A 22856-nucleotide genomic window follows, 5' to 3' on the forward strand; every position below is an offset into this window, starting at 1 on the left:
CTGCAGCCTGGGTGCAGGTCAGCTCCTCATGTCCCAGACTAAAGAAGCGTCAGCTTCTTGGGGCATGCTTTTCTCAAGGTATCTCCCAGGAATGCGAAAGTCTAAACCAAATCAGGAAAATACGGTGAAGTCTCTGCTCACATCATGTCCGTTAATATCCCATTGGCCTAAGAAAATTGTGTGACCAACCCCAACACTGGTGGGACAGGGGAATAGTTTGTGCCTGGTTCATTGGGAGGAACTACAAAGACACAATGCAAAGGATATGAAGAATTAGGAACAATGATCCCATCTACCAGACTCTCCTCTCTTACTGTTCTGGTATCTCACTATTGGGCCAGGGTCCCTCAAGACATCTAGCATCAGAATTAGTAGGTCCTGTAGCCTCCTTTGAATTTATAGTTTTAAGAAGAGGCAGGACTCCCATTGTGTTAACATTTCTTACTGCTACAAAGAGAACTTCAGAGACTATCCCTAGAGTCCCTTCCAAGACATTTCATGTGCTCAGAGTCTGAAAGCAAAGCCATGTGGAGTCACAGAATTTTATAGCCGGTGAGGACTTCAGTAATTTTTTCATCTGTGGATTAGAGAATCTGGAGAAGACCTTAGCCATCATCTAGTGTAGGGATTGCAGGAGCCAGGGGCCATGCAGTTAACACAGGTAGGTGAATGAGCCTGGTGCGGTCTGTACAAAGCTACCCTCGTCCCCTGAAGCCGTTCAAATTCAAAGACTTTAAGTACTCCACGGGCCAAGCAGAGTACTTCTGTGGGTCCCATTTGGCCAGCCCTTTGAAACCCAATTTATAATCTAATGGCTCTCACCTGTAGGATATTTTTCAGCGTACACATTTCTCCCTTATCCCATATTTTGGCCCTTGTGTGGGTTGTAAAAATCCCGCAGAGGACTCTAAATGCCCCACCCCTGCCCAGCTGAGAACCACTAGTTCTGTCTAAGTCCTTCAGCCCACATAGGCTCAGTGGGCTCAGGTGATGTGTCCAACCTCACACAACCAGTCACAGCAGAGCCAGGGTTAGACCCCAAGTCTCCACATCCCCACTCAATCTTTATGATGCTGCGTTTACCCACTGCTGTGGTGTATTCTGACTTAACCAGTGACCCCAGGATCTTCCTGTTGGCTGCCAAGGATTAAAAGATGAATAATTGGTGCTCCCAAGGAGTCTTGTGGGGGATGTGCCACATCATGCAGATAAGTTGCAATGTTGTACGTGCTGTCGAAGGTGTAGTGGCAGAACCGAAGGGAGCCTAGAAAAGGGTCCTGTGAACTTCCGGTGGTGTGTTCCAGATGTCAACCACTCGGATCAGTGGGGAGCAGACAGTGGTGGGGAGGGACATGGGTTTATGCCACCCTCACCCACTGTCATCGGCAGAGCTGGTGATACCATACCCTTTAGAATGTGGGACTTGAAGAGATTGGTTTATTCATTTTCATTCATGTGAACAGATGCCAGGAAGGCAGGTCAAAGTCAATAGGTTAGAGACAGAAAGAGAGGTGGAAGTTCTGGGACAAAAGTGAAATTTTGCAAAGGACATTCACATTCATTCAAATAACTATTTAGCAGGATCTACTCTGTACCAGGCACTATTTGATACTGTCCTAGGTTCTGGGGACAAGCACTAAATAAGCCTGTACTTTCACGGCAATTACACTGTAGTAGGCAAGACAGACAAAAATGAAATGACTAAACCAGGTAGTTTCAAATGGCAATCATTGTATCAGGAAGAAATAAGACAGGATGAGGTAATGACCAGTGACAGGGCTTGTGGGTGGGGAAGGGGCAGGGCACTGGCCCTCCAAGCCTGCTTTTAGCCACCACACTCCAGTCTAATTGAGCCAAACCTGGCCAATAAATTCAGCTTCACAGCCATGTGAGTGGCAGGGCCGCTATTCCTGGACCATATGTCTGTACAGAGGGATTGGGGTTGAAAGGTCAGCTGAAAGCTTTGGTCCTGGCCAACTGGGCTGTGTGCAGAGGCCAAGGCCAAGTTTGGCTTTGGGAGCTATATTAAGCTTGCCAGCACTGGTGAAGCTGAGCAGCGTTTGGGGCTTGGGTTCTGGAGGCACACGGCAGTGACACTTTGCCCAATTAACTAGATAACACATGATATCTAGTGCTCTTAGTGTTAGCCACAGTGAGCTGGACTCTGAACACTCTGGATAGACGATTCCTATGCACCCTGCCTTTCTTGTCCAGGATTGAGGCTGAGTGGGACTTGTCCGGGAAACATGCGCCTTGTGTGACCTGGGTCTAGGGTAAGTGTAATTTGAGGGTGAAGGGAAGTGCTCAGTGTGGGAGCAGCAGGGGGGGTGTCCCGTTCTGTGCTCTGTCTTCCCGGTGTTTGAGCTTCTTTTTTTTTTTTACTCTTGTTGGATTTTCAGTCTTGAGGAATAAAGAGAAATGAACTGATACTCTGGAGGCAGGGACTGGGTAAACTTTTGCAAACCACTTTAACTTATATTTATCTCAGTTCCCTTTCCTCTATTGTGGGGTAACACATTTTGCCCTGATTACCCTACAGGGATTTTTCATGAATATCAAAGGAGATGTGGATTTGAAAAATCACTGCTTAAGCACTTATGATACTCTATGGCGATAAGGTGGTATTATTAATATTATTATTATTATACCTAGGTGCTATATCATACACCTAGGTGATGTATATTATGCAACTATGTGATCATTGGTTCAGGTGTGTGTACTTTGTTGTTGAAAGGTTCTAGAGAAGTTCATTTCAACAATCATTCATTGCACTAAGCACTGGAGATTTAAAAAATGTTTAAGGCTCAGTCCCTTCCCTGGGGAGTATCTAAGTGGAGTGAACAATTTCCCAAAACACCAAATATATAATTGAGAAGATATTTATGCAGCTTTCAGACAGAATGATCTAGATCACGTTTTTCTGAGTGTGTGTGTGTGTGTGTTTAATGCTGCATTTTTGTTAAGTATGATATCTGTTGGCTCGACCCCGAAGGCCCTACCTTTGGAAGGCTCCTGCCTCTTTCTCCTCTCCTGACCCAGCTGCCTGACCTGGGTTCTGTCCCTGATAATTCCTGCCCAGGTAGTGCTTGATAACCAAATTATTAACCTTTCAGATGCTTGCATTTTTACAGAGAATACTTTGATAATAAAAATTGCAAATGTTAGAGCTAGAACAGACCTTAAAGATCATCTTGTTTAATGATTTTTTAGAAAGCCATAAAGTCGGGCTTCCCTGGTGGCGCAGTGGTTGAGAGTCCGCCTGCCGATGCAGGGGACACGGGTTCGTGTCCCGGTCTGGGAAGATCCCACATGCCATGGAGCGGCTGGGCCCATGAGCCATGGCGGCTGAGCCTGCGCATCCGGAGCCTGTGCTCCGCAATGGGAGAGGCCACAGCAGTGAGAGGCCTGCGTACCGCAAAAAAAAAAAAAAAAAAAAAAAAAAAAAAAGCCATAAAGTCTTTCCTTCAAGTGAAAGTATGTTTGGAAGCCATTACATGTCAAATAAAAACAGGTCTGGTGAACTAGAGGTGGGAGATGTGAAGCTTTCTTACTCAACCTCGCCACCCCCTGCCATACACACTCTCTGAGCTCAAAAACCACTGCTCTAGTCTGTGGATGAGGAAACAGCTTCTCTAAATGAAGTCATCCAGTCAAGATCACACAGCAAGGAAGTGGCAGGTCCAGGCTTTGTACTTTTTTTGGCAAAGACCCTCACTCGATTAAAGAAATGCCACTCTAAGGAGACCATTCATTGGAAGAGGCGCGCCTGCCTGCAGCCTGCCTGGCTGGCCACGTATCTGCCTTGAGTGGAATAATTTGGGCTGAAAGCCACTCAGAAATGTGGCTCCCAATGTTCTGTGATGGCTCCAGGGCATCTAGGATGCATTCAGGCCTTGGCTGAGAGGACTGAAAATGGAAGACAGGCCAGCCAAGTGTGTTTCTCTCAGGAGCAGCCGGACACCTGGTAAATCCAGGCTCTAAAGTGCTCACTTCAGCAGAGCTGCTTCTAATGGAACAAGACAGCTGGGGCCGTGGCACTGGGGACCATGCAGCTAATGGGTTTGAGGTCTGGTGGCCACCTTCGATCTCATCTACCATTGCTCTGATCCCACACAAACCCCAAGCCAGCAAAGAGGCTGATGGAGACGAGGGCATCAACCCACCTGTCCCAACCACTGCCCCCTAATGCCAGCCCAACTCAGGAAGAGGAGGGGTGTTGGAGAGAGGCTTCCAGGAGAGAGTGGCCAGAAACAAGTTGGTTTCTCTGGGTGCTCATTGCCAATGAGGTGGGGCAGGAAGCAGTCAGGGCAGGGGCGGTCTGGGGAGCTCCTGCCACACAAGACAGACAATGTGTAGAAGGAGGAATGATGACCTGAGATCCAGGAGCCCGGGGTTCCAGCTCCCACCTGTTAGATCTGGGAAGGCACTTAACATGGTACTTGGGCAGGTGTAATAGTCTTGGTGTCTCTCTCCTTCAGTCTTTCCCCATGCTGCGGCCTCATACTTTGAGGACCTTTTTTCTCTGCTGGAAACGTCATGGCTCCTCATTGCCTCTCAGATTAAACCCACTCTCTTTAGCCAGGAAATCAAGTTTCGGGCTCTGTCACAGCCCACCTTCCAGCCTTGTCTCCCATCCATCCACTGGACACAAATACCTGGGCTTCCCTTCAGGCCTTTGTTGTCAAAACCTTTTGTCCATCACCGGCCCATCCAAATCTTACCCGTTTTTTAACTTTTTTAACATCTTTATTGGAGTATAATTGCTTTACAAGGGTGTGTTAGTTTCTGCTGTATAACAAAGTGAATCAGTTATACATATCCCCATATCCCCTCATCCCCTCCCTCTTGCCTCTCCCTCCCTCCCTCCCCGTCCCACCCTGCTAGGTGGTCACAAAGCACCGAGCTGATCTCCCTGTGCTCCCCGTTTTTTGAAGCTGTCAAGTCCCAGATCAAATGCTCCTTCCTCCAGGACATCTTCCCTAGTCTCACTTGCTTTCTTAAATTATCCCAACCGGCTTTTAATCTCACAGATGGTCAGTTTCTTGGGTTAGTGCCTGTGTCTTCTTCCTTTTTGTATCCCAGGATTTCTGAATGAACTTAAGAATAAACCACTTTACAGCTCAATTTCCTCATCTGAAAAATAGGAAAACCTCCTAAGGTTGTCGTCAGGATTAAAATAGTTAATTAGCGCTGAGCAAACTTTCCTTGGACGGTAGCACTAACAGTAGCAAGAACAATCATTACTGTTCTGTGATTGTTGTGGGCTGGAGGTGGTGGATCTGGTCCTGTTGGAGATGGGAGTGAGAGAGGAAGGTGAGTGAGGGCCTCCTGAGACCGAGGTGATGGTGTCCTCCTCCTTATTCCCATGACGTTTCTTATCCATCTGAGGATTTGCAGACAAAGTCATGGTTAGCTAGAGGGCTCTTTTTTGGGGGGTCATCTCTTTCATGGGGTGGAACTAAGTGCTAATAACTATTTCCTCGAGGCGCTCGGAATTCCTAGCCCATAGTGGCCCTCAGGCCACTTTGGGATGTGGGGCTCTGGAATTAATTTTTTCCAAAACTCCCAGTGTACATCTAGGGTTGAGTACCACCGTATTACACCAAAACAAAACAAAATACTGAATATAAGACCTAGATGTCTTGCTTTAGCCTTGTATGAAAAGGAGGGAGCAGGGGGAGGGGGGAGGAGAAAGAGGAAGAGGAGGGAGAATTCTCCCACCATGGATGTGTTTTCATCCCTCATATGAATGAATTTTTTAAAATTCCTGGTGACTTTGATTTCAAAGTAAGGCCCTGAAAGCTGTCTCTTCTTTTTTTGCATCCCCTGCAGCATTTAACCCAGAGCCTTTGCCCACCTCCTATGCTCAATAAATATTTGCTTAGTGAATTGAAAAGCTAGTAAATTTAGAAGGAACCTAACTCAGGCTCTGTTGTATTTTAGGTTTTATTGATCATTCCTTCTGTCCCAAAGGCCTTGAATAGAGAAGAAAACCCTACCTTTGGTTCAGTTTGGGAATTACAGTCACTTCAGTTAGGCAAAAGTCACATAGACCATGCAGAAGTCAGTGGACCTTCCCTTAAACCCCCAGATATTCACCAGGTGCCTCTACCGGGCACTTAACTCACACTTACTCAGCACCACCTTTGTTTGAACTTACTTGGAAGCGTTCTTTGTTTTGGGGCACGTTCTGACTCCTCAGGGAGATTGTCATCATGTTATTTTATTTTGTTTTTTTTGCGGTACGCGGGCCTCTCACTTTTGTGGCCTCTCCCGTTGCGGAGCACAGGCTCAGTGGCCACGGCTCACGGGCCCAGCCGTTCCGCGGCATGTGGGATTTTTCCCGGACCGGGGCACGAACCCGTGTCCCCTGCATCGGCAGGCGGACTCTCAACCACTGCGCCACCAGGGAAGCCCATCATTTTTGAGGAATGAAACACAGACCTCCGTTTCATATCTCCCTTCACAGTGCCTAGAATGTTGACCTATACCCATGGGTACAGAAACATTGATGATTGGATGACTGGCTTGTATTTATTTAACTTTTCTTTGATGAATACAAAACACGTAGAGGCAGCTTCTCAGTCATCTCCCTAAGAGCACCGGGAGACAAGGAGGGGGTGGCGGTGAGGAGTTAATGTTAACTTGTGATAAGGGGTGAAGAAAGGGATACACACACGTTCGTTTATTCAGCCATTCAGTTCTACCAACTCCCTACCACATGCTGGGTTCACGTCAGGCACCCAGAAGACAAGGCAGATGGTCTCTGGCTCTAAAGATTTTATATTTTCATGGGAAGATATTTGTTCCTTAGAGACAAGTTCAAAAACATGATCTGGGACTTTTAACCTAATTTTTGGTGCTATTGCAATGATTTGGGCATTTGGCTTACCATCCTCAGTAGACTTGTTGAGATGACCACTACACGTATCGTCTCTTCCATTTTACTGTGAACGTCTTAAGAGTGTGCATTTTATTTACCTTTGTATCCCAGAGCCTGGCACAGTGCCTGACATGGTGAGTGCTTGTGAATGACTGTTGATTCACTAAACGGATAGATTTGCATATTTTGCTTGGTTCTCTCCTAGTCTAAGTCTTTTGCCTGAGGGCCATAGCTCCCCTTGGAATACTGCTGAATAGGCAGGATGTAGTTAATAAAAAATTAAAAAATACACAGAGGACTTGCCCTAAGTGTGCTGTTCAGCGTGGATTTCTAGCTCAAATAAAACATGAGTAAAATGAGTAAAAGTTCAGAGCCCTGATGTAGATGTGTTGTGATTTTCGGTTTAGGTTTTGGCATTTGGAAATGACTTAGCTCCTCTATGCTACTCTTTTTCTCCCTTAAATTCACATCCCTCATAGGCAATTTTAGATACTCTGTACTTGGAAACTACTTCTCGAAATAGAACCCACTTTTTTTCCCTCAAGGATGGACTTATTGCTTTCTGCCTCAGGGACTGGGTTTACCCTGGCTCTGTGTTTTATTGTATTTTTTTTCTCTTGCAGCTAAATGTGGTCAACAGTGTCAGCATTTCAGAGGACATCAAACCCTTACCAGGGCTTCCTGGCATTGGAAACATGAACTACCCATCCACTAGCCCTGGATCTCTGGTTAAACACATCTGTGCCATCTGTGGGGACAGATCCTCAGGTATGTACAGAAGCAGACACTCCTCCCAAGTGCCCCATGCAATGGGGATACCAGAGAAGACACCTCTTCCATTGCCCTCTTGACTCCTTTGTACCCAACGAGAGAAAAAGGGTCTTTGAGGATGGTCCAGTTTGGGGCCCAGACTGAAAATTTCTGTCACCACAGCCTTAATGAATTTAAAGCATAATTTCATGTGGTGAGATTAGATTTATAGAAAACATTTCAGAAGCCCTTCCCTGGAGTTACTGTGTTGCGTGTGTATCTGGGATAGAGAAGCTGTTGTAATGAGTAAGTATCTCAAGCTAGAGTCTCTTTAATTTTTTAAAAAATATTTTTTATAATTCTAAAATTAATATCCCAACATAGGAAATGTGGGAGAACTAGAAAAGTACCAGTGAAAACAAAGAGTTATCTATAGTGTTCTTAACAAAATAAACCCTTTGATATTTTAGCGAATTTCCTTCTACAACATTCTAGGTTTTTAACATGTTTCCATAGGTGGAAATAAGTGTGTTTTCACTGATTTTACCTTCTTTGATCCTCTTCCATTTTTGCCCAAATTATTTCTTTCCTGACTTGTTTCCCTACCTCTCCATCATTCCTGCCTCCCCACTCCCCATCTCAACAATTTTGATGACATTTGAATCTCTGATTTGATGAATGAGGAAGATTCTTTTCTATAGTTGTCTATGATGGCTGACAATATTTTCTCATCTTTTTATTGTCACCAAAGTCACTGCAAAATGTGACTCCACTGAAAGTTCCAGGTGCCTGGAACTTAGCTACACAGCTGATGTTTGCTTGTTCTCAAAAAGTTGTTTCCAAACCATGCAGACTTGACCATTGCCATAGCAACGGAATTCCAGCCACCCTGATAGAGAGTTTTTTCTGCTATCGTTTAATTGAAAGTCGGGCAGTTCTTTTGTATATGGAAGAACCACAGGAATGACAAACTGGTCCCATGTTTCTTAAAGACAAATACTTCAGAGCTGAGCTCAAGATAAAATCCCGTATTTATTATTGCTATGAGTTCAGGAAATTAGTATAGTCAACTGATTAGGCACAGGCTAACTTCATCAAGCAGGCTATCTCTAGCCACCATTGCATCTTAGAGCGGCTTCCTCTGAAATGTAAGCTCCTGGGATGCAGATATTTACATTGGCTAGTTCTCAGGGACTTCAAGTTCACTTTGATATCAGCCTAAATACAACCAAATTAGAAAGTCATGTCAGGTCTATAACTAAACAGTATCACACGTCATACTCAAGAATCAGACATAACTATGTTTTGAATGATCTCTTTCATTATATTTTTCAAGTCCCACGATTCCAGTCCATTGAGCATAGCTGCATGGTGTGTAGTATTGGGAAGACTTCTACTTAGAAAGAGTATGGTGATTGATTCTTGATGCCTATGTGGGCATGGGTATGGTGGCTCTCCTGACCAAATTAGCCATCTCTGGCTGGAGTCCTGGAAAACTGGATGTGTGGAACAGGTAATAAGGGCAATGAAACATGTAACAGGTTATTCTGGATCAAGCAAAACTACCTTCCATCAGATCTTTATGTCACACCTCAAGATTATATGTCATATTATGCCATAAAGATCCTATGCCAATTTATTCCTCCAATAGGCAGGAGTATTTTAAAAATTTATAACTCAGGTTCTTGTTCATAGTTTATGATAGAGGATAATACTTTTAAGTGAGATTCCTAAGTCCTTGGGCTTCAATTATGGGGAAATATATGTGAAGCTGAGGTTCTTTTCCTGCTAGATAACACGTAACCAGCATAAATATTTTTATTTCTTATGTATACTCATGTCTTAAATGAAGGCAGAACATTTTGCTTAACTAAACATAAGAGTTGCCCTATTAAATAAATGTAAGCAAAATCTTAGGTCAGGACTTTTCTAATAATGTTCTCTGGAATTAGTGATTCCAGAGAATCACTTCCAGAGGGTAGACATGAGGAAGGACATATTTACTCTGCTTTGGTTTGGTTCCTGTCATCAAGCCTGCATTCCCTGCTTTGCTTTCTGTCCCATTGCCTAGGTGATGTGCCAGTTTCCCTAGGCAAGAGCCAAGGCGTTCCTTTGCATGAAAGACCCAAATAAACACAAGAATAACTTATGGAATGTCCTTCTCTTGTGACCAGGAAAGCACTACGGTGTGTACAGTTGTGAAGGCTGCAAAGGGTTCTTCAAGAGAACCATAAGGAAAGACCTCATCTACACGTGTCGGGATAATAAAGACTGCCTCATTGACAAGCGTCAGCGCAACCGCTGCCAGTACTGTCGCTATCAGAAGTGCCTTGTCATGGGCATGAAGAGGGAAGGTGAGGTTCCCCACTACCCCTCCCTCCACTCAGGGGAGAGCAGTTTGCATATAAATAATGGAAACAAGTGCAGGACATAGGAAAGAGTCCTGCTAGGCTGGACTATGTGGAAGAAGTTTGAAGCAGAGGGGGGAATGACTTTGGGTACAATGATTTCTCGAGTATTTCAGTTGAATGCTTCCTGCCCTGGTAAGTGTGTACCCCTGAGCAAAGAGAGCAAGAGCATCTTCCTCCTCCATGTTCACCTATCCTCTCCTGGACCTCAGATGATGGTCCAAACTGGACCCTCTCCCTTGCTCTTCCAATAGTCAGGCAGCATCAGAACTGAGCTCTCGGGGTCGTTGTGTGCTGCCCTGTAATGGAACATCAGACTGACCTTCTGGGCAGAGCTGACTTCTCCCCTCTAATCCTCACTCTGGGGAAGCCTGCTGGTATGATTAATCTCTCTGGGCTTTTATAACCTTGGTCTGCTACAAATCCTCTGAGATTGGTGCATTCCAAAGTCTTTGGGGATTATTGGCATTACCAATAATCAGACTTCACCTTCTCATTCAGAGAGATCATCATCATGTGTTTTTAAATGTTACATCTTTCAAACTTACAGTGTGGGTTAGCTGGGTTGTTGTAGAGAAAAAAAAATCTGAAAGTGCTGTTTATGTACAGATCAAAAAGTCTTTCTGTTAAGTAATACAAATAACCTGAATTGGGCAGTTAATTAGCTAGTGAACTCAAGCAAGTACAGGGTGTAAATGGTGAATCTTAATAGATTTCAGAGTGAGGAGGTCCTGCTTCTCTCTCTAGGAAATGGGAACAAGGCGTTTAGTCACTCCCAGGTGGCTTCTTATTCTTGAAGAACTTCTTTTCTGTGAGGAGGGGGGAGGCTGACTGAAAGGACCAATGAAGAAAAAGTTTGAGCCCCTTCTAAGAGAGAATGCTACCAAGAAGGAAAAAAAAAGATACTCCTAGCATGTTTGAGATGGAGGTGGCCCTTGAGAATAACTTAATAACCCTAACCATTCTTCAGCCAAGGAAACAGGCTTGGACTGATGGAGTAAGTTTTCCAAGGTCCCCAAGGTAGGTGATGAACAGAGACTAGGACCTCTTACTCCCAGGTCAGAATCTCAAGTTGACAGACCCGCAAATCTGCCCTCCTAACCCGTTCATCTCACGGTCCTCCCCATTATAGGAAATAGCCATTTTTCAGTTGCTCAGACCAAAAGCCATTGGACACCTCTTTTTCTTTCATACACCACATTCAATGGGTGAGGAAATCTTGTCTCTTTCTCAAAAGATGTTCAGAATCTTTCCATGTCTCACTATTTTTACTGTTATCACCAAGCCACCATTCTTTTTTGTAATAATACAAATAGCCTCCTAAGAAGTTTCTCTGCTTCCACCTTTATCTTCCTTCGGTCTCTCCTTATCAAAGCAACCTGAGTAAGGCTTTGAACAAGTGGGTCAGGTGAAGCCTTTCCTTCACCAAAACCCTCTGATGCCTTCCCTTCTTACTCAGAAAAAAAAGGCAAACTTCTGGTCATGACTTCAAGGTCATACATAGTTTGGCTGCCCCATGTCTCTCTGCTCCAGCCTTCCTAGTCTCTTTGCTGGGCCGTCAGGGGTGCTCTCACTTTAGGGCCTTTGCACTTACTGTTCTGTCTGCTTGGACTGTCCTCTTCCCAGGTACCTGCATGACTCACTTCTCCTCCTTCATACCTTTACTTGATTGTCAACTTCTTGATAAAGCTTTGCCTGACTACACTGTGTCAGATTGCCCCAAACACCCTGATACTTCCCAGTCTCTTTCCCACAGCACTTACCACTAGCTAACGTACTTTAAAATTTTATCTGCTGTCTGTCTCCAAGAACGCAGGGATATTTTTCCTGCCTTTTTTCCCCCCACTGCTATATCACCAGTGACTAGCACATAGTAGACATTTAAGAAAAAATTGTTGAGAGAATGGATGAGTGATTTAAACTAAATATAGGAATCATAAGTTTTAGTAATGCAGGAGCTTCTAAAAATTATTCATTCACTCAGTCATTCATTTATCAAGTACGACTTGAGTGACTACTTCATGCTTGTGTCATACTTGCTGTAGAGGGGTCAACAATTTTCTAGACTGGAGCATGTGATGTGAAAAATCAGCTGGTGGAGAGAGAATCGATACTCTTTGTAGCTTCCACCACTGTGATAGTCAAAGCATAAGATTAATGCCCCCGAAGTGTGTCTCTCATCAGCATAGAGCAGGATTGCTACAGATTGCAAATCACCTATACTCGATTCTCCTGCCTCACAGTCTAATTCTGACTCTCAAAACTCAACCTGAGGGCTTCCCTGGTGGCGCAGTGGTTGAGAGTCCACCTGCCGATGCAGGGGACACGGGTTCGTGCCCCGGTCCGGGAAGATCCCACATGCCGCGGAACGGCTGGGCCCATGACCCATGGCCGCTGAGCCTGCGCGTCCGGAGCTTGTGCTCCGCAACAGGAGAGGCCACAGCAGTGAGAGGCCCGAGTACCACACACACACACACACACACACAAAATCTCAACCTGAATATTTCTGGCTCAATTAGGGTCAGAGTGGTTCACAGAGTAAATAATGGGAAGCATGGTTCTTTATTTTAAGTCAAACAGGGACATGTGGATTGTAAGGGCCTGGGCAGTCCTTCTTTTAAACCTAGTATTATGATTCTTTCATAGCAAATAGGGTCCAGTTTTGGTTCCTGTATTAAAAAAAATAATAATGTGGAGCAACAGGAGTGATGAAAAGCTGAGTAATAAAGATTAGGAGGGGGAAAGGGGCTCTCTGAGAAATTGCTAAAGGAATTGATACTATTCAGCTTTACAAAGAAGTGAATCAGTTCCTCATCTCACTATATGGAGGGTCAATTTTAAAAAGTTACTGGACAGCCTTTCCTTCACCACTATCATTTCTGGCCTTCATTTACAGAATTTGGGGCTCAGTTCAGACACTTTCTTGAGGACAAGACTAATAAAATCCTGGAACAGATAAGTGAGTGATACTATGGAATTTACATTCCTGGAGAGTTGGACAGACAGAAAGAGATGAAATTGGGGTGGGCTCAGAACTCACCTGCCTAAAGCCAGGGTACATAATGGTGAAGCTGGAGTGGACATTTGCTATTGTCTGAGGTAACACATTCATTTCCTGAAAGAACAAGCAGAGGTTCTGAGAGGCTAGGGGTCTTGCCTAAGCTTACATGGCAAGCTAATGGCAGAGTGGGTGTAGGACTGGGACCCTCTGACTTCCAGGCCACCAAACGATCCTCAGGGGTTCTGGGGGAGTCTATTTCCATAATTTTGGGTCATATAATGTGGTTTGGGTAGTAAGAGAATGGATTATTTTTGAGGCAATTTGTGGTCAGCACTTGACATTCCTGTGGGTCTATTAATCCACCCAGCCCAGAGCCTTGGAGTCAGGGGTAAGCTCAGGAGGCAGCCAGCCTGGGTCTACATGCTGGCTTCACCACTTTCTAGCTCTGTGACCTCAGGCAGGTTACCTAACTTCTCTGTGGCCCATAGCATTTCAGAGCGTTCTCGTGGGGGTTAAATGAAATATAATTATGAAAAGTGTTGAGCATAATTCTGACACAGACAAAGGGCTCCATAAATTTTGGCTATTTTAATACATCTCAATAAATGTATGTTGGACTAATGGAAAATCCTGTTTTAGGTCCCACTGGCCCCTCAATGTACCCTGATGTACTGAGTAGCAGTAGCTCAAAATGCGCCATAGAAGATTTCCTTCAACAACAGATACGTGACTCCTCATTGATGACAGTAAGATTTACGTCACAAAAAGGAGATCTGAATAGCAAAGGATCACTCAGTTAATTGCAAAATTGGAATTAGAGTCTAATTGCCTGAAGCCAAGGTTATTTTCTTTGGAGCTTAAAGGTTATTTTCCTTGAGTGTTACAAATCTGTAGAAGAAATCAGTTGAGGGCCACAAGAGGAACTTGGTTTGCTTTCCCCTATCTTTTCAAATCAAGACAAATAGAAGCCCATTAACCTACCTTTAAAAAAAATGAATACAAGAAGCATTCAACTTTAACCAGCAAATCCAACTGATGATAAAAACACATATGAGAGTTTCTGTATGTTGTCAGTGAATGAAGGCTAACAGAATGGACAGAAAGAAAGGATGAGGGGAAAAGAGAAACAGGGAGAGGGAGGAAGAGGTCAAGAGCGGGGATAGAGAGAGAAAACCAGAGAAGAGCCCAAGAGTGTAAAGAGAGGCCAAGGGGAGGGGAAATGCTACTTTTCAAAAAACTTTTAAATAATTGTTTCGTTTAATCTTCATAAAACAATCTCAGGTAAGTACTATAATCCCCACTGTACATATAAGGAAACTGAGGCTTTGTAAACTGAGTACCATGTCCGACGTTACCAGCTAGGAAGTGGTCCGGCCCATTTTGAAAAAGATTTCTTTGGGGGCTTCCCTGGTGGCGCAGTGGTTGAGAGTCCGCCTGCCAATGCAGGGGACGCGGGTTCGTGCCCCGGTCCGGGAAGATCCCACATGCTGTGGAGCGGCTGGGCCCGTGAGCCATGGCCGCTGAGCCTGCGCGTCCAGAGCCTGTGCTCTGCAACGGGAGAGGCCACAACAGTGAGAGGCCCGCATACGGCAAAAAAAAAAAAAAAAAAAAAAAAAAAAAGATTTCTTTGACTCCAAGGTGCATGATTTTTGCTCTCCTCCTATTTTGTCCTCTCTGCCCTCTTTCTCACCCATTTCTTCTTTTTCCTACTCTCCCGCTTTAATCTCTCTTTCCTTTCTTCCTTTACTCCTTCCTTCCTACCCTCCCTCCCTCTCAACCCCTGAATATCATTCTCATCTTGAAGTTTCTTGGTGTCTCTATTAAAGACGGTGATGTATCAGCTGCATTTGGGCTGTCAGGCCCTTCTCTGAGCTACTTTGAGAGATCGATCATATCACTTGCGTGACAAACTAGATGTCCAGCATTCAGTCCCAGTTCATTCCGCAGCCTTGTGGCTCAGAGAGTAGGAGGTGCCTTGGAAAGTGGACAAAGGGGAGGAAAGGAGAGGAGATGAGACGTAGAGGTTGCTCATGGAATAGCTGTCACTGAGGTCCCTCTTGGCCACTGCTTAGAGTATAATTTTCTTGATTCTTGGGATTTAGAAAATGTGTGCCAATACTGAATTCTGCTTATTGCTACTGGGAATAAAAAGATGGAAACTGAAGCTTTCAGAGGATGGAAACTAACCCCATAGAGACTGTTCTCCCAGTGAAGAGCACAGAATTGGGAAAGGGGTCTGCCTGACATTCTAATGTACAGACCCAGAGGGTTCTTTGATGAAAACCCTAAACTTGGGGACCCTGAGAAAATTCCAGCCTCCACCTTTGCCTGTGTGCCCTTCCCCACCCCCCAACTCAGCTGCTGATTCTGAAATGTCATCTAGGTGACATTATTCCACCCTTTCGCTTACTAAATACCCACATGGCTCCCTGAAGATCTTCCCTGACAAGTCAGATCAGGTGATGCTGTGTTCAGGCCGGTGCACTAGGGGCAGACCTAATGGGACGTGAATGCCAAGGATGAGAGGGAGTTTTTAGAGTAATGTGCTTGTTACTTAACTATTGCATGCTCACGGTTTATTAGAGGTAGCAGGTGGAGGAAGGATAGGGGAGAGAGCATGCAAGGAGACAGTGGTTCATTAAAAGAAAGGGCAGAATTGGAGGTTATCAAAGCTTAAAAGGCACATTTCTTAGAGTGGTCACCATAATGAACTGGAAAAACTATGGACTGAAAAAACCCATAGTTTGGCACAGGCATAAGAAAACAGCTCAGCTCTGCTTTCTTGGTTTCATCTGTTAACATGACAGCATCTCTGATTCATTACCACCATGATGCCCATTTTACAGAGGAGGAAAATGAGGCTTAGGGATGTAATTAACTTTCCCACAGTTGTCCTGGGCATATGGTAACGTCTGCACGTCCTTGTCCCTGCCAGCTGTGCAAGAAGAAAGGCAGAGAAGCCGGGAGCGGGCTGAGAGTGAGGCAGAATGTGCCAGTAGTGGCCATGAAGATATGCCCGTGGAGAGGATTCTGGAGGCTGAACTTGCTGTTGAACCAAAGACAGAATCCTACGGTGACATGAACATGGAGAATTCGGTAGGTGGTCTTAGATCTCCATCCATCTCCCATTTCTTGGAGGGGGCTGGAGATGGGGAAGGAGTATGTTTGAGTCCTAGAACCTGTCCGTTCAGAGTACTTTGTTCCTTTTTTAGACAAATGACCCTGTCACCAACATATGCCATGCTGCTGACAAGCAGCTCTTTACTCTCGTTGAATGGGCCAAGCGTATTCCCCACTTCTCTGATCTCACCTTGGAGGACCAGGTCATTCTGCTCCGGGCAGGTAAGGGATACCAGGGCTCCTTTCTTCTTGGGTTGCCATTTTGAAATTACCCTTGGGATCCTAAAACAAGTGACCTGATGGAGCTGTAACCCATCCAAGCTGTGCACCTTGTTGAGACAGGATAACCCTATGCGAGGTTGTTCTTTTTTATATTATTGGTAAGCTCTGAAATTTGGATGGCCCTCCCCCAAAACTTTCATTTCCAAATGAAACACTGTTAATGGAGGAGTAAGACTCTTTTTCTTTTTTTTAATATTTAAATGTTCTCTTTTATACTTAACAAAATTTTTATTAGTTTCTACAGGCATTTTATTATCAGAGAAAAATAAGTTTTTAAACGCGCACATAATTTAAAAAACAAGGCATGTTTACAAGAAGGTGAGAATTTTCTATTTAATGAGATTTTTCTGTCCATTGGTCTCTTAAACTGCTTCCTAGAATCCTTTTAGTGACCAAGAAAGGCTCTTTTTCCATGCAAATTTTATGCAGCCATTATAATTTGCATTTAATTTTCAAAGACAGTTAAACAATTGTTATTCGAGACAATCTGAAGCTGTGCCTCATTACTGTTATGAAATTGGAAAATAGAGATATTCCCATTTCACAGGTGAAATAGGGGAAGCCAAAGATTTTTGCTCAGGCTTTTACTAGATGGATTCCAGGGTCCCTTCCTATTTTAAGATTCTACATGCTGTAATCTCTCTAGCCTCCCATTTCTGGGACACTATGCAGTTGACATATGCCAAATCTCCTCTTTGTCATGGAGCCAGCAGGGAAATTTCATGAAGATTCGCTGAGCCTGGGGAGCCAGTCCACTTATTTCATCCCTATTAGATAATAGGCGATCCCTGAGTGTCAATGGAAAGCTACATGCCGTGCTGGGTGCTACTAAACAACGCCTAAGAAGTAAAACTAGGTTGTGAGGTCCTGGGGGCAGACACTGCGGGGTATACTGGCTTTATCTACCATGGCAGATAACATAGTGACCATTACCCATTAAGTGTTCAATCCATATTTGTTGATGGACTGGAGGGAAAAAAAGAGTTCTTGTCCTCAAGCTGCCATCCTGGGCTGCATTGGGGAGACTGTGGGGGAGGAGCATACCCATGAGTCAGGGGACCCCAGTCTTACCCTTTGTTCCCTCACTAATTAGTGATGTCGTCTGGAACTAGTTTTTGACCTCCCTGGATTTCTGGTTCTGCTTTTATTCCAAAGGATAATAATACATGTCTTGGATGATTATCAATGAAGCAAGAGTGTGGTCAGGTTTCCCTCAAGGCCTCCTTCTTATTCTTGCAGGGTGGAATGAATTGCTGATCGCCTCCTTTTCCCACCGCTCGGTTTCTGTGCAGGATGGCATCCTTCTGGCCACGGGTTTACACGTCCACCGGAGCAGTGCCCACAGTGCTGGGGTTGGCTCCATCTTTGACAGGTGGCTCTATTCTGCTTCCGGCGCTTGTATGTGTTTGTGTATACATGTGTGCATGTGTGTGTGTACTTGTGGGTAGTGCTGGGATGTAGTATGGACAGCCCAATCAGCTGTACTGGCTGGAAGCAGAGACCCTTCAGCACATGAAAACATAAACCTGGGGAATGAGAAAGGGATTAAAAGAAATGATAATCCAAGGAGATGGAGTCAGTCAGAGGCCAACAGAGTTGCTGGCAGATGAAAGACCCTATTGTCCCTAAAGGTTTCCAGGGAAGAGACTGTATTATTGACATTACCTAGTAAGGTGGGAGTGGGGAGTTTGAACTGCTTATCCAAGGGGGCCTGGATGGGAATGAGGGTTTAGGATCTGACTTTAGGAACCTGGGAAAGATGAGCTGAGGTTTTTGCTGGTCTCTGCACCAGGGTCTCTGGAGGAATCCTGCTATAAGAGCGATAGCCTCAGTCTGGGATTCTGTGCCTTAAATGGTTCTAAAGGAAAATTAAGCCAGGTGATTTAAAGAGATGAGAGACGAATGGGTGGGTGAAAGGATAGAGAACTGGGAAAGGAAGAGTAAGATTGAAAATAGTCTCTCTGTCCAATGCCAGGGCCCTGTGGTCCCTTCCCAACCCCATCATAAATGGTCTTCCAGGGCCATGTGCATGTCCATCTAAGATGTCCCTACTCCTTCCCTGCCTTTTCCCACAACATGTTCCACATGGAGACCATCATGGTCTTCAGTTGACACCTCTTGATGGTGTCTAGAAATTTCTGCCCTGTCACGGAACGCCGTCCTTTGCGGTGTTCTTCCAGACATGTGATGCCCTCACCCTGCTTTGCCCGTTGCATTTCTGCCAATTCCCAAATCCTCTAGGCTGCCTTTCCAGCTCCCTCTCTGTGTTCACTGCCTCATCCTTGGTGCTCCCTGGGACTTTGATCATGGCAGTTATTGGCTTTGTGTTGCTGCTACGTATTGCTTCTGTGTCTGTTTCTTTAATTAAACTGTGAGCTCTTTGAGATCAGGGACTGTATCTTATTCATCTCTGTGCCCCTAGTACCTGGCGCATCTACTGGAAAATGGGGTGGGTACACAATAAATATTTGTTGCATTCATTTTATCAGCCCTTGGCCTGGTATTCATGATTTTCTCATCACCTGCCATTGTTTGCTGTGAACAGAGTTCTGACTGAGCTGGTCTCCAAAATGAAAGACATGCAGATGGATAAGTCGGAGCTGGGGTGCCTACGAGCCATCGTGCTATTTAACCCAGGTGAGTATGTCGTGCTTAGCTCTCCTCCATGGTCGGCCCCCAGTGCTCTGATGTTCTCTAGTCCTCTAGCTCAGCAGAGGCAGATAAGGGAGGACCAGGAGACCTATCCTCGGGAGGACAAAGAGTCAACTCTTCATGGCCTCTGCTCCTCGAGCCATCTTGAAAAGGGTCTCAAATGGGCGTGGAGTGTGCATGTTTGGGGGTAAGTGGGGGGGACGAGAGATGCCAGAGGGCTAGAGTAGTAGCAAAGAAGGCGGTAAAAAGTGGTCAGGTTCTACATATATTTTTAGGCAGAGCCAATGGGATTTGTTGATAGGGTGTGAAAGAAAGAGAGGTATTAAATATAATTCTTAGAATTTTTCATTTTGTTTTCTTGAACACTCGGAAAAACAGAGATTTCATTTACTGAAATGGCAGTTCAAAGGGTGGGTGGCTAGGAATCAGGACTTTGGACATGAGAATCTGAGATGGATAGTAAGCGTCCAAGAGTGGCTCTCCCGGAAGCAATTGTTTATGTGAGTCTGGATTTCAGAGAAGAGGCAGAACCAGAGATGTGCATTTGAGAGCTATCAGCCTAGACCTGGCATGCAAGGCTCTGAGGCCAGGAGTAAAGTAGCGGCATTGCAGAGCAGAGGGCTGAGGGCTAAGCCCTGGGGCATGGTGATATTTAGAGGTTGCAGAGAAAAGGAAGAGCCAGCAAAGAAGCCTGAGAGGGGGCAGTGAGTCAGACAGGGACGAACCAAAGAGTAGTGTCCTGGGGGGCCCAGGGAGGAAAAGCGTTTCAAGAAGGAGGAAGTGATCAGCTTCTTCAGATGCTGCTGTGGGTCAAGAAAGATGAGTATTCAGAATTACATAGTAATTGAGGCATATGCTTCATCTCCTGAATTAGGTGGTCTGTTAATTGATGCAGGATGTGGATCTGTCGGGTTTTTGTACCCCATCTCTTTATTCAGTCCATGCTTAGCACATAGTAAGCACTCAATAAATGTGTGAAGGTAGTATTTCTAGAATGGCCCGGATAAAAGAAAACTCTCCTCCTTGGAGTCAGCCGTGCGTACCTTTGCTCCAAGAGTTTATTGGGTAGATTGGGCACAGGAAGGAGGTGTGAGGGCACAAAGGGCTGGCTTTGTGTATTTCACAATGTCCCCCATCCAGCGTGTCTCTCGTAACTCTGCGGGAGGTGGCCTGTGTGAATGGGGACAGACTCTGTAGAAGGGTGTCCCGCAGAGATGTGTAAGGAGAGGTTGAATCAGCTGTCTTTTTCAGATGCCAAGGGTCTATCCAACCCCTCTGAGGTGGAGACTCTGCGAGAGAAGGTTTATGCCACCCTCGAGGCCTACACCAAGCAGAAGTACCCGGAACAACCAGGCAGGTGAGGGAGTCCTGGAAGAACGGTAACAACCGCAGCAACTCTTCTGATCTGCCATTAATGAATGGCGACATGCAGCAGGCACTGTCTAGATTTTGTCACAACCGTCTCAAAGCTACTCAGACACTGGCTCCATGAAACTGGAGGTCTTGTCCGTCTTGTTCACCCACTGTTCACCACTTTGGCATCAGAGCTTAACAATTAGTATTCATCTTTAAATGTTGAATGAACACCCCAGTGAACGAACGATGTTGGGAATCCTTAGCTCCAATTTCTAAAGAGGCCCCAAGGCTGAGAAAGGAACCTTGCCCAGGGTCACAGAGCTGGTGCATGGTGGGGCAGGTTGTGAACCCAAGTTTGTCTGATTTCGAAGAGCTTGTGCTTTTCAGTGTGACTGCATTGCTTTCTGCTTTGCCCTCATGGAAGCCCCCCTGCAGTAAAAGGTACAGGCTTTGGTACCCAAGAGAGGTGACCACTGGCCCCGAGGGTGCCATCTGTAGCCCCTGGCAAGGTCCTGGGTCTGGGCTTCTTGTTTGAAAAGGAAGACATGGGTCAGAGGATCTCTGAGGCCATCTACCAGTATTCCTGAGTGGTTAAAAAATCCTTTTGCCAAATGTTTCCCCCAAATACAGCTGAATAAAAGTTTTCCTCCTCCACTAACTCTAGTTAAAAAGAGAGAATATGATCCTCAAACCTCACAGAAAATGGAAAATGAAACTTGAAAAAAAACTTCTTTAAAGGCATGAGTTTGTTTTTAGGATTAATTACCTATGCTCCCAATTCTCACTGATGACTTTTATTCCTCTGTGGAGTCTAATTTCCATTAGCCCATTTTTCCTGGATCATGAGCCACTATCTCTCAGTTGTCCAGAAGAGGCTGAGCTCATTTTTCATCACAGGCAATGAATGCATCTGTGTGAGTGGGGTCCAGCCAGTTGATACAATGTGTGTAGGCCTTGTGTGTTATGGAGACTAAGCTGTGACAACAGACTTCCCAAATATCAATAGTTGAACACAAGTTTACTTCTTCCTCACAAATCAGTCCTGGATGGGTAATCAGTCTAGTGCGGTGACTTTCTTCCACACCATCGCTTAGGGACCCAGGCTCCTTCCTTCCTGGGGTTACACCATGTTGCCGAGTCTCATTGTTTTTTGTTTTTTGGTTTTTTTTGCGGTACGCGGGCCTCTCACTATTGCGGCCTCTCCCATTGCAGAGCACAGGCTCCGGATGCGCAGGCTCAGCGTCCATGGCTCATGGGCCTAGCCGCTCCGCGGCATGTGGGATCCTCCCAGACCAGGGCACGTACCCATGTCCCCTGCATCAGCAGGTGGACTCTCAACCACTGCGTCACCAGGGAAGCCCTCTCATTGTGTTTTGTATGCTGATGGTGGAAGGGAAAGAGGAGAGGGAGCACACAGGTGAGGCTATATGGGCAACACATTGACGTGGAAAGGGTACCCCCTCCCTTTACTCACTTCCATTGGCTAAAACTTGGTCACATGGACCAGCTAGCCAAGGAGATTGGAGAATGTGTGCAGCTGGATGCCAAGGAAGAAGGGGAGAATGGATTTTGATAGGCACCTGGCAGTCTCTCCTACATCTGAAATGGGTGAGATTGAAAGAGCCCTACCCAACAAGCAAGGCCTGGCTGCCAGCATCAGCTCAGCTTCTGGCCAATGAGAGCTGACTGAAAGCCCTGTGCTGGATGACATCCACCGAATCTCCCAGCTGTAAGGCAGCATTACTCATGTTTGTGTGTGTGTGTGTGTGTTTGTGTGTGTGTGTCTGTGTGCACATATTGTGTGCAGGGCATTAGAACTAGGAAGGCTCATATTCATCCTTTTCCTGGACTTGGCTCTAGGTAGTGCTGTTTACCTCTTTAAAAAACAGAACTCTTGGGCTTCCCTGGTGGTGCAGTGGTTGAGAGTCCGCCTGCTGATGCAGGGGACACAGGTTCATACCCCGGTCCGGGAAGATCCCACATGCCGCAAAGCAGCTGGGCCCGTGAGCCATGGACGCTGAGCCTGCGCGTCCGGACACTGTGCTCCACAGTGGGAGAGGCCACAACAGTGAGAGGCCCGCGTATCACAAAACAAACAAACAAACAAACAAACAAAAAACATAGAACTCATTTTTTTTTTTTACAGCTTTACTGGAGTATAATTGCTTCACAATGGTGTGTTAGTTTCTGCTGTATAACAAAGTGAATCAGTTATACATATACATATGTTCCCATATCCCTTCCCTCTTGTGTCTCCCTCCCTCCCACCCTCCCTATCCCACCCCTCCAGGCGGTCGCAAAGCACCAAGCTGATCTCCCTGTGCTATGCAGCTGCTTCCCACTAGCTATCTACCTTATGTTTGGTAGTGTATATATGTCCATGCCTCTCTCTCGCTTTGTCACA

At 45.4% G+C, this 22856-nt stretch overlaps 1 protein-coding gene across 1 annotated transcript in view; it reads left to right on the forward strand.

Annotated features, from left to right (window-relative positions):
• RXRG (retinoid X receptor gamma) overlaps nt 1-22856 on the forward strand; it is a gene marked incomplete at both ends in the record, with an annotated part of 43811 nt that overhangs the window by 16646 nt on the left and 4309 nt on the right. The window contains 7 exons of the mRNA XM_081225408.1: nt 7507-7651; nt 9808-9987; nt 15978-16138; nt 16255-16384; nt 17684-17816; nt 18990-19081; nt 20348-20453. Of these exons, the coding sequence (XP_081081534.1) occupies nt 7507-7651; nt 9808-9987; nt 15978-16138; nt 16255-16384; nt 17684-17816; nt 18990-19081; nt 20348-20453 (947 nt within the window). The remainder of the gene's footprint in view (nt 1-7506; nt 7652-9807; nt 9988-15977; nt 16139-16254; nt 16385-17683; nt 17817-18989; nt 19082-20347; nt 20454-22856) is intronic.

The sequence above is a fragment of the Mesoplodon bidens genome, assembly GCF_964165515.1.
Source record: "Mesoplodon bidens genome assembly, chromosome: 2".
Classification (NCBI taxonomy): Eukaryota; Metazoa; Chordata; class Mammalia; order Artiodactyla; family Ziphiidae; genus Mesoplodon; species Mesoplodon bidens.